General features: G+C 44.1%; 1 protein-coding gene across 1 annotated transcript; it reads right to left on the bottom strand.

The window, feature by feature from the left end:
* Positions 1–393: 393 nt before the first annotated feature.
* Positions 394–9,801, bottom strand: vps37c (VPS37C subunit of ESCRT-I). Its single transcript, XM_062996305.1, has 4 exons — positions 9,694–9,801; positions 9,440–9,611; positions 6,075–6,157; positions 394–4,073 (listed from the first exon to the last, which is right to left on the bottom strand). Exons 1-4 carry the CDS (start codon positions 9,784–9,786, stop codon positions 3,429–3,431), a joined length of 993 nt encoding a protein of 330 aa, XP_062852375.1. The 5' UTR covers positions 9,787–9,801; the 3' UTR covers positions 394–3,428.
* Positions 9,802–15,938: the final 6,137 nt, after the last annotated feature.

Below are 15,938 nucleotides of genomic sequence, written 5' to 3'. Positions count from 1 at the left end.
GTTTCCGAACCGTAGGGAGTGAAGTCGTTCAGTCGACAGTAAAACTCACCCATCACACCTTTGTGGACGCTCAGAGCAGTTTTAAGGGGAAGAAGATTTTCATGTGGTGGTGATGTGAAAGCAGCGGCGCATCAGTGACGACTCGCTCAACCAAAAATATTTTTTGACCAGGCTATGTGGGTGGGGTCTTCCAACGCCGTGTAAGGACCCTGATTGGCACATAGAGAGGCGCCTGTGCAGAATGCACGGGTGAAAAAAGGGTTCCGCTAAGGGCTGTGTGCGGGTCGAAGGAGGCGTGAGCAGCAATATACCCTCCTGCACTGCAATTAGGGTTTTACCAGCAGCGAAGGACAGATTGACTACGATAAATCGGAAGAAAAATGCATCGGAAGGTGATGATGTAGACAATTTATGTTATTAGTTTATAAAATTCTCAATAAAGAGTTTAAAAAGTGCAGAATGGTACATACAATTACAAGCCTAACACCATTTCAGACGTTTAGGGACCCACGGAAACAAGCAAGTGCAAGTGTAGTTTTGCAACCATTCTCACTCTCAGAGCAGGTACAGAACACATAGACGTGCTGTTATATACGTTTGCCTTGATTACCATACAGAGAAATGTGCTATAGCAGATAAAGATACGTCTGTATTACTCTCATCTCACATGGTTCTCCTTATTTAACACTATTAGTCGTATCCGTTTACACAAATCCAACGATCTCCGATTCTATATTGAATAATAAAGGGTGTAAAGTGAACCAAAAAGTGTAAAAACAGGATTGAATCGGTTCTTCAGACAGACGAAGGGAAACGAAGACGGATTTGCACTCTTGTATTCACTACAGATCATCGTAACAGTGTGTGAATAACAGCTACCAAACCGAAATATACCTGAAAATGTGATAATCATACCAGTTTGTCTTCAGTATAGTAAAGTAAAGTAAAGTAAAGGTGCGAAAGAACAAAGTTCAGAGGGTTTTTCTGTTCATGATGATCCTACGAGACGCTTATGAACGAGTGTAGTAGTGTAACAACGTTGTGGTGCGTACTTAAATAAACAGAACAGAAAGGGATGAGTTATAAACCAGAGTCACTATTAACGATCTAAAAACATGCTGGAACAGCCGGGGGGGGGGGGGGGCGGGATCCAGTCCGGGGTGGAGCGGCGTGTCCAGAAGAGAAAAATGGGCGCGTGGTCGAACCCATCGTCGAATATCGTGTGCGATCCTCGAACCGAACGTTTGGGGTAGCAAACTACACATCTCAGATCTCAGTGTCAGGAGGGGAAAGAGCAGAGGGAGGAAAAACGACGGAACTGAATGATGGACAGACACACAAACCCCTTACACATCTGGTAATTCAGTGGGAAAAGGTTATGTCTAAATGCTAACTAGAATTTAGATGCCAAGTATAGAAAAGCTGCCAATGCCAAGTCATTAATTTAAAGCATAATACATAATCTAGATAAACATGGTTATTCTCAGTTTGTCATTGATATCACTGCTACATTAACGATTTTTCTCAGTGTAGCCGGTAGTGTGTGTGGCGTACAGCCCCAGTGAGCCTGGTTTAATCCCCATCGTCCCACCAAATATGACGTTTACCTGTGACAAGCCTATGTGGACGGATCCACGTCTCAGGACCTAACTTTTGGAATTCTTGGAATTCTGGAATTCTGGAAGCAACTCGTGCAAAGCCACGCGAACCTCCGCCCCGCTTCCCAAATTTTGACTTTGTATTAACATTTTAGGTTATTTAGGATATTCCCGGATACACCGGTCGACCGGGTGGGCGCCATCTAGCGGGCATGATCGGCAGTGCCTGCAGCAGACACGGTCTATGTGGGCGGGGTCTTCAAACGCTGTGTAAGGACCCTGATTGGCAGATAGAGAGGCGCCTGTGCAGAATGCATGGGTAAAAAAGGGTTACACAAAGGGCTGCACGCAAGTCGGAGGAGGCGTGAGCGGCAAAATACCCTCCTCACCTACAATCAGGGACCCACCAACAGCGGAGGACAAACTGACTAACCTAAATGTAGGTTTTTTTTAGGATAAATGGAAGCAGTGATAACATAATAAGTCAAATGTTCTGTGCTGTTATGAATCAATAAAACTGATTAGAATTAAAATGAGCAAATGATGGGAATTATATTAAAGGGGCAAAGACCAGCCGCCCCAACAACATACCTGCACCTGCTCTACATCTGGACGTTAGGAGCACATAAGCATGAGCACGACTGGTCAGATTTAAAGCCGGTGCACCACTTTCCGTGTACGTAACACAGGCGGAATGGACCCGAGTAGCACCTAAGGTTGGTCACTGAAGGCTCGTAGTACGTCATCGTGTTAGACTAGCTGTCTTCTTAATAAAAAATTACACACCGCAGCTTTAATCATCTAAATAACCTCACCAGAGGTCAATCTGTAACGGATACACCACTGCACCGAGTACGGGTCGGTCTGAAAACCCAGCGATCTCTCTACACTCCCGAGAAGAGGGCGTGTCTAAATATTTAGATCCCTTAAAATGCTCCTGCTGAGGCGCCTCAATTCTGAGTGATGATCTGACTCCAAGTTCTTTTCAAATGTCATTATAGCGGCAGACTTCCCACAGTACACTATCCGAGCAAAAGTATTCGGACACCTGACCATGAGCTTGTTGGACGTCTCATTCCAAAAACAAATGCTATTAAACAGACTGACCTGTATGTATTTATTTATAAGGATTTTATCGTCACTTTGGTTCCATTCACGCATCTCCAGTTCACCTCACTGCATGTTTTTGGACTGTGGGAGGAAACCGAAGAAGGGTTTCTTGCTCTGAGGCGGCAGTACTACCCACCATTCTATTGAGAAGGCTTTCCACTAGACTTTGAACTATGTCTGTGGGAATTTATGCCCATTCATTTAAATGATAAGAGCATCTGTATGGCCAGAAAGCATCAGTTGATGTTCCGGTTCATTCCGGAGCGTCCAGACGGGTTTTACAATTATGCCTGAATAGGATTTGAGCCAGTGAGGGTTTATAGGGCCTTGCTCGGGGGTCCAACAGTGGCGACTCCGAGAGTATGGGGCTTAAACCGGCAGCCTTTAGAGTACTAGTCCAGTACTTTAACCACTGACCTTCCCTAAACGGTTGCTTTATATGAGTGATTTACTACACCTGATAGCAACTGTAGTGGCTGAAATAGATGAAGTGTCCCAATACTTTTGCCCATACAGTGCATCCCTATACCTCACAAAAATGTACCCTATTATAAGTGGGATTTGTTAATTAATCCCGTTAATTAGAATGTAAATCCAGAACAGTAAGCTCGTAATTAGCAGTATTTTGGTGTTTAAGGGGCACAGACAGACAGACAGACAGACAGACAGGTGAAAGAAAAAAGACAGAATGGCTTAGTGAAACGGGGGGGGAGTTGAAGTTCATGAGTATGGCTGAGGTACCCCAAACCCGGGCCTATAAATCGGCCTACTCGTAGGTGATTGGGAAGATGGCATATGAGGGCCCATGGGGTACCCGTAACCCGAGTACGGATACGGATTAGGGTAGGGCGCGTTGGAAGGACCGAACTGGCCGAACGGTGGCCCCTGGGTGGAGGGGAATGCGGGTTGTGAGGGGTACGGGCACGAAGGCACGAAGCCAGGTCGGACAGCGGGGTAGCCTGAGGACGCCGGGAAAGCCGAGGCCTGATTCGAGTACGGCTGAAACGCACCGGTGGGGTTGGAGGGTGCGGCCGCCGGGGCTGGACAGGGCTGGCTGGGGGGAGGGGCCGGGTACGACGTGTACGGCGGCGCACAGTTGGGCGGGTTGGCGCTCACGCCGGGTTTTTGCTGCGGCGGTTGTTGGGGCGGCTGATGCTGCCACGGGGGTACCGGTCCGGCGTCCGTCTGGGCGCCCGGCTGGGCCGTCACGCCGGGGTCCGCGGCTCCTTGGCCCTTGTGCCGCAGGGTCTCCTGCAGCTTCTCCACGCAGACCCGCCGCTTGTGGGCCAGGCAGCGGAGAGAGTGGAAGCGCTCGAGGAAGGAGTCCAAGGCCAAGGAACCTTCGAGGAACTCGTCAGCTAGGACCTGAGAGAGAGGAAGAGAGAGCAGATATGAGAATGCAGGCAGAATGATCGACAGAACTGTCCAGGGCTCGCGACCGTGTCCCATTTTAGGAGGACAATTTACACTTTCGGCGTTTAGCAGACGTTTTTTTAATCACAGCGACTTACAGCACTGTGACAGTATACAGTCTAAGCAATTGAGGGTTAAGAGCCTTGCTCAAGGGCCCAACAGTGGCAACCTGGCAGTGGTGGGACTTGAACCACAACCTTCTACGTACTAGTCCAGTACCTTAACCAGGGCTCTAGAGTGCGACCAATTTGGTTGACCAGATTGTTAGTTAATCATTTATAAGTCAATATTGCCTATATGGACAGTGAACCTGTAAAACTGAGGTGTTAAATGCGATGCGGTCGAAAGTTTTTGTGCTGGTGCACCTAAGAAAAAAAGTTAGGCGCACCAGTGCAACCAGCGCAAAAACTTAGTCTAGAGCCCTGTTAACCACTAGGCTACAACTGCGCCTTTCTAATAAAGGTAGAATATTAAAACATGACAAATAAAGACGAAACAAAAAACAATTCCCAAATGTTTAGGATGAAAATGTTTTGTGCACACTGTTGCGAAGTAGGGATGTTAACGTGGGTTATTGTCAGTCATTGAACTAAGCTACGATACACGGCGCAGCTCCCTTAATGGTTAAATATAAACCTAGAACATCCGGCGACGGTGCGAGGCTTCATGTTCCGTCTCAAATATGAAAATTCTCCTCCGTGTTTTGACCTCTCCTTTGTGTCCACAGAATGGGTTGTTAGTTTTCCAGACTCAGTTACCCGAGTCGTGTTTTTAGCTGCTTTACTTCCACACCTTGGACGTTTTGACTGACCGATTGCTAACTGAATTGCCGTAGGATCGCTAGGACGCCTCATAGTGCAGATTAACCCGTAAACGTGAGGCACCCGAACGATACGTGAATGAAAAACAATAAATCGCTAAACACACACATTAAAGTTTGAATTTCACAGTAAATTGCATATTACGCGGGAAACGGCTCATTTCACGCCCCGTTTGTTTGTTTATTAGGATTTTAACGTCATGTTTTACACTTCGGTTACATTCATGACAGGAGACGGTAGTTAATCATTACACAAGATTCATCAGTTCACAAGGTTATATCAGACACAGTCATGGACAATTTAGTGTCTCCAGTTCACCTCACTTGCACGTCTTTGGACCGTGGGAGGAAACCGGAGCACCCGGAGTAAACCCACGCGGACACGGGGAGAACATGCAGACTCCACACAGAAAGGACCCGGACCGCCCCGCCTGGGGATCGAACCCAGGACCTTCTTGCTGTGAGGAGACAGTGCTACCCAGTGCTGCCTAATTCATAAAAACACGGATGAGAATTTTTGGAATTTACAGACTTACATTCAACCATTAAGGGAGCTGTGCTGTGTATTGTAGCTTCCATTTATTCTATTATTTAATTTATAAGGCCGTGTAATTCAATGACGGCCGTGAAATGTGGCTCTTTTCTTTAAAAATCTGTGCAATCTGTGATTTTGAGGACATTTTCCCGTGAATTTAGTAGAGCCCTAGGCATAAGATACAGGCTACCAGGGCTCAAATTGTAAATAATTGTTAATACATTTTTATATTAATGAAACCCTTCTGTGTATGAGGCAGCAATGCCACAGGCCTGCTCATGTCCACAATGATTATTGCTCGATTATTGTTGACGTGCGTTTTTGGCCGTGGTGTCGTTAAACCCCTCGTCACTTCTCGCGTGTGTTTTCGTGACGGAACGTAGTTTGGGAGAGCAGACAGACTCGTCCTGTGATTCCTCCAGGTGATAGACGGTGTAGCGTGTGACCCCCTATCGCCGATCAGTCGTGTAGTGTGAAAACCACAGCGATTTAAAAGACTCCCGATTACAAGAGATCCGGTCGTGTAGTGTGAACCGTACAGCCGTCCTGAACACCGTGCGAGTCGTGTGGTGTGAACCTGGCATTAGTGCCTCCTCACCTCTGACTCTGCTTCTGTGTTGGCGCCCTCTACCTGTAGACGGGCTAATAATCCCTCAGGAGAGGACTGTCCCATAATTCCATCTACAGAGAGCAGAAAACAGAACATCAAGTACATGTAGGTAGTAAAAAAAGCACTTTTATTAATATTAAAAAGAAAAACAAACAATTGGTTAATCACATTCAATAATGTTTGCTTTTCATTTATCATTTTGACCTGATAAATATGGAATTCATCTATTTATTTTATATATTTATTTATTTATTTGTATTTTAATGCCATGTTTAGCACATTATGTGTCATTTTCTGGCAAGACATCTTATCATGTCTTTATAATTTAAATATTTAATGTTTTCTGGAATGTATCCAAGATAAACGTGGCTTTATTTCTTACCACATTAAATGTATTCTAAAATACTTCATATTCACAATAACAATCTCATTTAAGCTTCTTTCATTTTAACAACAAACTGTACGGCATAATAATATAACACAGAACTAAATGTAAACAGGGTTTATGTTTATATTATCACATTCTCAAGTGCAGCACGTGTTTATGGTGTTCCGTACACAAAGCAACGTGCTTCAACTTACAGCAGAAATAAAATAGTTAGATGTAGCCACGTCTCATTAAGTCCGACGTACGGTAACGACATTAACGAATGAGCCCAGATTCTAACCTCCACATTCACTCAACACTTACTTCACATTCTCAGCCGTGTAAACAGAGTGGTGAGTGTTCGGCATTACGGCGCATTCACATGAGAAGCTTTTTGGTCTGACTGAACTCGCTAAGGAATACGGTATTCCAAGATCTCCACGATTAAGAAGCGTAATGAAACAATATAGACGTGCGACATGGCGCCGGTGCTGCTGTGGTACCATCAAAGCTTTACACAGTGAACAAACCAGCTTTTAGTTTTGTGCCAGTTTTAACTAGAGATGCATGAGTACCGATACTGGTGTCGGGTATTTGCCAGATACCGCGCTCATTAACTCGTACTCGTACTCGCAAACGAGGCTCCGATACTAAACATCCGATACCGTGAGCCTAGTGCACGTCGCTGCGTTATGCCCGGTTCACACCACACGATTTCTGCCCTGATTTTCGCTCGGCGACCGGATCGAGTTTTCTAGCACGTCAGATATCCGATCTGAGATGTGCGACTGGGAACGAGTGACACGTCGAACAGCCAATGAGAACGCAGGATACGGTGCGAGGGGAAACGCAGGAGAGGAGCGTAAACAGGTGGGACCGGGGGATAATATAGTTTATATCAGAATACATCAGCACACACACACACGTTTTACAGTATTTCTGACCTGATCGTTCTCTACAGAACATAACAACAAAACACCGACATTGCAAAAATATTTATTAACCTCCAACTCACTACAGAACGATCCGTGCTGCTCGTGTTGCCAAATCCACTCAGATTCATTTATTTTTCCTCCTTGATTTCATCACGTCAGCGCACAAACACTTTGATCACTCGCTGCTTGTTGACGTGCATTTTTGGACGTGGTATCATTAAACTTCTCGTCACTTCTCACGTGTGTTTTTGTTTTAAAAAAAAACGGTATTCTAAATAGGTATCGGTATCGGCAAGTACAAAAATACACGTACTCGTACTCGGTTGGGAAAAAATGGTATCGATGCATCCCTAGTTTTAAGTATCACCATCTTTTGATGATTTGGGTTGGAAAACTTGGAGCTTTACTTTGAAAGCTCTACAATCTGAGCTTAATGCAGCCAACCAGTGACCGGACCAGATACGACCGAGGTCCTGCACACGGCGAGTAGTGCTGAGGGAATCATACGAACGCTTATATGAATGGAGACGTCGTAGAAATTAAAAAGGATAATTTATAAGCATGGTTTTAAAAACGACGCATCGACTTAAAATATGCGTCGACCAATGTAGATTCTACTTTCCAGCTCTGCTCTCACTTTTGTTGCTGCTCGGCTGCTTTTTCCACCCGTGCATCTACCACGCACCACCTTAAAAAGCTCAGATCGAGTACATGAAGACTGGTGAGAAGTAAATTCCATTTAATTCCCAGTGACATCATGGAGAAACAGACGTAAGAAGGGGAAAAACCGGTTGGAGGGAATAAGAGCACACGTGACGCTGACGTGTAAGGAAACTGGACAGTCTGGTTAAGTAATTACATCACACCGTGTTCCACAGGGGTGCTGACGCCTGGTCATGTGATCTCGAAATAATACTATTAAGGGTGCGGTCAGAACTGAGGAGGCCAGTTTGGATTTCCTATGACCAACACTAGGCGGGGCAGGTTTATTAGTATAGCACCTTTTATACACGGTGGCAATTCAAAGTTATTTACCTAAGGAAACATTAAAAGCATTCAAACATTCCTGAGATAAATGATATCTAATGATAAAATGTACACCGATCAGCCATAACATTAAAACCACCTCCTTGTTTCTACACTCACTGTCCATTTTATTTGTAGTTCTACAATTACTGACTGTGTCCCCCACAGGACCCCCACAGAGCAGGTATTATTTAGGTGGTGGATCATTCTCAGCACTGCAGTGACACTGACATGGTGGTGGTGTGTTAGTGTGTGTTGTGCTGGTATGAGTGGATCAGACACAGCAGCGCTGCTGGAGTTTTTAAACACCGTGTCCACTCACTGTCCACTCTATTAGACACTCCTACCTAGTCGGTCCACCTTGTAGATGTAAAGTCAGAGACGATCGCTCATCTATTGCTGCTGTTTGAGTCGGTCGTCTTCTAGACCTTCATCAGTGGTCACGGGACGCTGCCCACGGGGCGCTGTTGGCTGGATATATTTGGTCGGTGGACTATTCTCAGTCCAGCAGTGACAGTGAGGTGTTTAAACACTCCACTCATACCAGCACAACACACACTAACACACCACCACCATGTCAGTGTCACTGCAGTGCTGAGAATCATCCACCACCTAAATAATACCTGCTCTGTGGGGGTCCTGTGGGGGTCCTGACCATTGAAGAACAGCATGAAAGGGGGCTAACAAAGCATGCAGAGAAACAGATGGACTACAGTCAGTAATTGTTGAACTACAAAGTGCTTCTATATGGTAAGTGGATCTGATAACATGGACAGTGAGTGTAGAAACAAGGAGGTGGTTCTAATGTTATGGTCTTTTTGGGACGTCCGGTTAGAAGACCATTACAATAGTCCACCCTACTGGAAATAAAAGCATGAATGAGCTTCTCTAGATCTTGCTGGGACACCAGACCCTTGATGATTCTGGATCTATGTTTAAGATAATATAAGGCTGTTTGGTGATGGTTTGATATGGCTGGTGAAGGGAGGTGAGATCTGAGTCTATTAGAACACCAAGTGCTTTACCTTTAAGTGTGCAGTGTTGTTTGTAGCGATCCCTCACTTCCTCCAGTTGGTGATACTTCTCCACCAGTCGCGCTTTTTCTCGCTCCAGTTGTGGTTTGGCGTCCAGGTTCTGTTCGGCCAGGTTGCGGTTGGAAGCCAGAGCCATTTCTCTTTCCAGCTGAATGTTCTGGATCTATGAATAAGAGAGAAAATACGTTCTAGGACTTGATACGGACAGGGCATTGTTGTCCGTATGAACGAGCTGTAAATCTCACCTCGTCAGACTCCAGCGCCATCGCCTCCACCCGCTCCGAGTTATCCAGCAGGTCCTGCAACTCGGACTGGCTGAGATCTTGAAGTTTATCCATCGATTTGCCAGTACAGCTGTGGATTACGATGATACACAAAGCGATTCAATTTATTTTGAAATTGGGGTTCTGAACATATAACAAAATCACTAGCACACCAGCGCCGAGATTCTAAAACGGTCGGCTGGACGCCCTGCAGCAGACGAAATTGGATTTCTTCAGCTGTGCGAGGTTTGAGGGGTTTCTTGCATGTACAGCCCATTTCAAATCACCCCCCACAGCATCCCAGTAGGATTAAGATCCGGGCTTTGACTTGGCCATTCCAGAACTCTCCGTTTCTTTCTTTTGATTGATTCCTTGGTGGATTTACTGGAATGTTTTGGGTCGTTTGGGTCATGCTGCATGGTCCACCTCCACCACTTCAGGTTTTGGACAGATGGTCTCACATTTTCCTCGAGCACCCTCTGATACAGTGAAGAATTCATCGTGGATTCTATAATGGAGCGCTTGCCAGGCCCTGCTGCTGCAAAGCAGCTCCAAACCATCACATTTCCACCTCCGTGCTTCACAGCTGGTATGAGGTTCTTGTGCTCAAACATGTCTTCTGTTACTGTGCCCAAATAATTCAACTTTGGATTCATCTGTCCAACGTACATTGTTCCAGAAGTCCTCTGGCAAACTTTAGTGTTTCCTCCCATGAAAATCAAACGTGTGCAGTCTCTTTCTGATGGTATATGCATGAACCTTGACATCAACTGTGGCAGGAGCTCCTGTAGGTCCCGTGAAGACATTGTAGGATTATTGGAGCTTCTTTATGCATCTTGAACTTGCTAGGACGGCCTGACCTGACCATCCTGGCAGTTGTTTTAAATGATTTTCCGGACAGTGGAACGGCTGATTTCTAACTGTTTAAGATCGTTTTAAATCCCTTCCCAGGCTCATATGCATCTACAAGCTTCTTTCTGAAGGCCTCAGAGAGCTCTTTAGATCTCACCTTGGTGATACCACTCACTTCAACGATCAAGAGCAAACCAAACTAACGTCTGAGGTTTAAATAAGACTCCAGTGTTCTCTAACGATGTTCTAATCCTTACAGCTGATGTGGTGCACCGGATTCTAATTTTAGACATTTTAAATAGTAATAAATGTCATTTTTAACATTATTTGGTTTAGTTATATAAGCTCCATCTCTCAGTACTGTTCAAATGAAGCTCAAATGTTCATGTTTGAATACGTTAAAAAAAAACAAAGGTTCTCATGGGGTGTCCTAACTTTTAGGTATAAGCCTTCTCAAACCAGTGCGAGTCCAAATTCTTAAGCTACATTTTAAATAAATTCATTCCCAAATCCTTACTGAGTTCTAAAGTCTACTACAGCAGGATGTCTGAGAGCAGGATTATTTAATCCCCTGCCAGGACTGTTGCCAGGCTGAAAATGTCTAATCGGACTAATTGGATTACTACTGTAATGTGTTCCGGCTGCTCAGATGTCTCTACATCTCCTGTGTCTCCTAAGCAGTTTCAGCTCATGTCTGAGCTAGAGAAACATATTACTGGTGTCTTATTTAGTTACTCATGCATATATGACACTGAATGCTCTAAGTGGTTTAGCGTTGGCTTATTTTACTGCGACCTCGCCTCACTCAGCTGAGGTAGATCCATCTTTAATCCCTATTAAAGCACAATGTTCTTACATTCAATTCAATTCAACCTTATCGTCATTATACAATACGGGGTCGTACGGTATAACGAAACACCGTCAGGCTACATCTCCAGTGTGGGGAGAAGGGATGGGAAGGGAAAGGTGCATAAACAAGGTGCATAGACAGGTCAGAGGTCGTGTTAACTGCTTAGGTGTTTGTTGTGCATCGACTGAGGTGTTTAAATGTTTGTTATATTTACAGAAGTGTACCGCGCAGGTAGATGAGTGTTCCCAGTTCGTTCGAGGACTTTAACGTCATGTTTTGGTTACATTCATGTCAGAAACGGTAGTTACTGGTTACACAAGATTCATCAGTAGGGATGTAACGATACACTCTACCCACGATGCGATTCACAATACGATTTTTTAAAACTGAAATTGAAGACAAATTATGACAAAGTTTATTTTATTATTTCTCTTTAAAAAAGAAATTAATTTCCTGTATTTGTGCTTATCTTTTATTTATCTAAATAATGATGCAAATATTTAAGAGGCAGAGCAAATCCCAGTAAGTATAAGTAAATTTCTCTGACTGTTTTTCATTCAGATTCCCCTACAGCCAATTTGATACCAGTTTATACTTCATTTGCCTTTTTCAGGGCTGAGTGATACGAGGACAGAAACGTGTCCGTTTACCAGCTGATATTTTGTTCCACAATATACAGTAGACCCTCGAGTTACGAACGGTTTACCATAGGAACATTTCGGGTTACGAGCGATCTTTTTCAACTCAACGTACGAACAAATTTCAGATTACGAACCGAAATTCGCGAAACACGTGACGTCACGAAACAAGTTGACTCTGACCATTTCTCTCTCTCTCACAGTGAGCGAACATTCGGACAACTGACGGTGTTTTTTTCTGTGTTTTCTTTATATTTTGTAAAATTCAATATTAAAATGCCTCCAGAGAAGGTGCAGAGGAAGCGCAGTGGTGAGAAAATGAACAAATCTATTACTATCTGTTGTTGTATAATTACTCCTGCCAGTAGGTGTCACTGTGTATCAGACAGAGGGGACAGTGAGTGAGAGAGAAGAAGGAAGTCGGCTCAGTAAAGTATTCTTTCTTTCGTGCAATTACACCTAGAAAATACAACACTACTGAAATAAAGAAGGAAATAATAGAGAAATATGAGAGTTATTGTTGTTTCTGGAAGATACATTTTATATATAAAGAAGGAAATTTATTATGGTGTATGATACAGCACACGTACTGTACTGAAATGTGATGTGTGTTTATGTACAGTACAGTACTACTGTGTATTGTTGTTTATTATTGTTTATTACAGGAATATCTATTCTATAATTTAAGATTTAAGGGAAAATATGCTCATATTTATAACAAAAAAGAGCATTTAAGACATTAGAGAGGTTAGGGGTAAGGGGGGGGGGGGTTGGAAGGTCTGGCACAGATTAATTCTATTTACATTATTTCTTATGGGGAAAAATAGGTTTAACTAACGAACATTTTGATTTAAGAACAGAACTTCAGAACCAATTACATTCGTAAGTCAAGGGTCTACAGTATACAAGATCAGAAAAACACAAAGTAAGGGTTGAGTAATAACAGAAAAATAGCAGTTGCAGAATTCAGTGAATTTACTGCTGTGAGATACATGATGACCATCTTTTGACTTTAACCTGTTTTGACCAGCTCTTGTAGTCTGCACTATGGTACACGACACGGTCATGAGACCCACGTCAGATCATGATGTTCTGTGTTGTTTCTGCTTTTGTGCTCCTTGTTCTCCAAACTGAAGCTGTTTCACATAAATATAAAGCCAGAGATGCACGTTCTGCCGGACGGTTCTAACTGGACTGTGGGAGGAAACCGGAGCGCCCGGAGGAAACCCACGCGGACACGGGGAGAACATGCAAACTCAACACAGAAAGGACCCGGACCGCCTCGCCTGGGGATCGAACGCAGGACCTTCTTGCTGTGAGGCGACAGTGCTACCCACCGAGCCACCGAGCCGTCCTCCTGTCATGAATGTAACCTAATAAATCCTAATAAATAAATAATAAATAAATGTTGTTAAATGTGCTGTAGACATGATCCTGACTACCCACTGTTATGTTCTCCTTTTTGGTGTCTGATGTTCTCCTTTTTGGTGTCTGATGTTCTCCTTTTCAGGATCTGATGTTCTCCTTTTCAGGATCTGATGTTCTCCTTTTTGGTGTCTGATGTTCTCCTTTTTGGTGTCTGATGTTCTCCTTTTTTGGTGTCTGATGTTCTCCTTTTTGGAGTCTGATGCCCTCCTTTTCAGGATCTGATGCCCTCCTTTTCAGGATCTGATGTTCTCCTTTTCAGGATCTGATGCCCTCCTTTTTTGGTGTCTGATGTTCTCCTTTTTGGAGTCTGATGCCCTCCTTTTCAGGATCTGATGCCCTCCTTTTCAGGATCTGATGTTCTCCTTTTTGGGGTCTGATGTTCTCCTTTTTGGAGTCTGATGCCCTCCTTTTCAGGATCTGATGCCCTCCTTTTCAGGATCTGATGTTCTCCTTTTTGGGGTCTGATGCCCTACTTTTTGGGATCTGATGCCCTCCTTTTTGGAGTCTAATGCCCTCTGTTTTTGGGTCTGATGCCCTCTTTTTTAAAGTCTGATGCCCTCCTTTTTGGAGACTGATGCCCTCTGTTTTTGGGTCTGATGCCCTCTGTTTTTGGAGTCTGATGCCCTACTTTTTGGGATCTGATGCCCTCCTTTTTGGAGTCTAATGCCCTCTGTTTTTGGGTCTGATGTTATCTTTTTTGGAGTCTGATGCCCTCCTTTTTGGGGTCTGATGCCCTCTGTTTTTGGGTCTGATCTCTTTTTTGGAGTCTGATGCCCTCCTTTTTGGGGTCTGATGCCCTCCTTTTTGGAGTCTAATGCCCTCTGTTTTTGGGTCTGATGTTCTCTTTTTTGGAGTCTGATGCCCTCCTTTTTGGGGTCTGATGCCCTCCTTTTTGGAGTCTAATGCCCTCTGTTTTTGGGTCTGATGTTCTCTTTTTTGGGGTCTGATGCCCTTCTTTTTGGGGTCTGATGCCCTCCTTTTTGGAGTCTGATGTTTTTTTTTTGGGGGGGGGGGGGGGGGGGGGGGGTCTGATGCCCTCCTTTTTGGGGTCTGATGCCCTCCTTTTTGGAGTCTGATGCCCTCCTTTTTGGAGTCTGATGCCCTCCTTTTTGGGGTCTGATGTCCTCCTTTTTGGAGTCTGATGTTTTTTTGGGGGGGGTTTGATGCCCTCCTTTTTGGGGTCGGATGTTCTCCTCTTTTGGGGGGTTATGGAAGAGCCCACACTACTTCACTCTCGATTGGAATAAAGGGTGAGCTGTGGGCAAAGACTAACAGAATTTTTAATCAACACGATTAATCGAATAATGCCTTCTCTGTCGATTATCGATTAAACTTCGAGCACTATTTTTCTCAGAACAGCTGCTATATAAAGAGTGCGTGTTGTAACATGGTTGTGGCTTATTTATGACAACAATATATTAATATTTAAATAAATAAAATAGAACGATACTTACACAGTGCTAGCAAATCAGACTGTTGTGATCAGAAGCAGAAAGCACATCGATCAACATCCGAGCTGAACCGAAGGCCAGTGACGTACAGCGAACACGGAAGCGCAATGCTCGATCGTAAATCATACACATACGTGTGATTATCGGCGCCTCTGCGGGTAAATGATTTATTAATTAGCGAAACGCCGATCGCTCCGCGGTGTTAAACAGCAGTTCCGCAGCCGGACGGACACTTTACTGCCGTGTCGAGGCTAATTAGCTTTAGCCACACACACACCAAACACCGACATATAACGCGTGAAAGCGAACGCGACCACGGAAAGTACAGTCCGGATTAGTTCCAGTACGATAACGCACACGTAAAGCTGAAGAGATTAAACAGAAAACGCCGTTTTTATCACAATATTCAATCTTCTCTTTCAAAGTTTCACTTCTTGCTGACAGATAACGCCGCCATATTCCGGCACATTCCACTCACATCGCTGGCTGGGGGGGTGTATACCTACATCTTTTTTTCGTTTTAAACTCAATTGTTATTCATTTTAATACACTTCTATTATATAACAATGTCTGACTTCTGATTAAGGTTTAGTAATACTTTTATAACCATATTAAGCCTTTAAGAGCGAGTGAATTGTTCGTTCGTATTGGTATCGCCCATCGCCTCAGCTGACTCACTGGAAGCCCTAAAGTGACAAGAACGTTCCATTATCTCTAACTGTCCGAATCAGGAGTCGACTCCGATTCTGATTCATTTACAGTACTGTACTTTGAATTTGATTCAATGAATCGAGGAATCTTTTACATTTACATTTACATTTTTGGCATTTAGCAGGCGCTTTTGTCCAATTTTGTCCGCTTTAACGTCATGTTTTACACACTTTGGTTACATTCGAAGCGACTTACAGAATACAGTCTAAGCAACTTAGGGTTAAGGGCCTTGCTCAAGGGCCCAACAGTGGGAACCTGGCAGTGGTGGGGCTTGAACCAGCAACCTTTGGATTACTA

Source organism: Trichomycterus rosablanca, chromosome 5, assembly GCF_030014385.1.
Source record: "Trichomycterus rosablanca isolate fTriRos1 chromosome 5, fTriRos1.hap1, whole genome shotgun sequence".
NCBI lineage: Eukaryota > Metazoa > Chordata > Actinopteri > Siluriformes > Trichomycteridae > Trichomycterus > Trichomycterus rosablanca.
This window is presented reverse-complemented; position numbering and strand designations above follow the sequence as displayed.

Bases quoted from the DNA above. Each gene is read 5' to 3' on its own strand.
- vps37c (XM_062996305.1), bottom strand. From the start codon at position 9,786: ATGGATAAACTTCAAGATCTCAGCCAGTCCGAGTTGCAGGACCTGCTG. The intron at 9,612-9,693 runs GTGAGATTTACA...TCTTATTCATAG, and splicing joins TGGCGCTGGAGTCTGACGAG to ATCCAGAACATTCAGCTGGA. The intron at 4,074-6,074 runs GTGAGGAGGCAC...CCTCTCTCTCAG, and splicing joins ACACAGAAGCAGAGTCAGAG to GTCCTAGCTGACGAGTTCCT.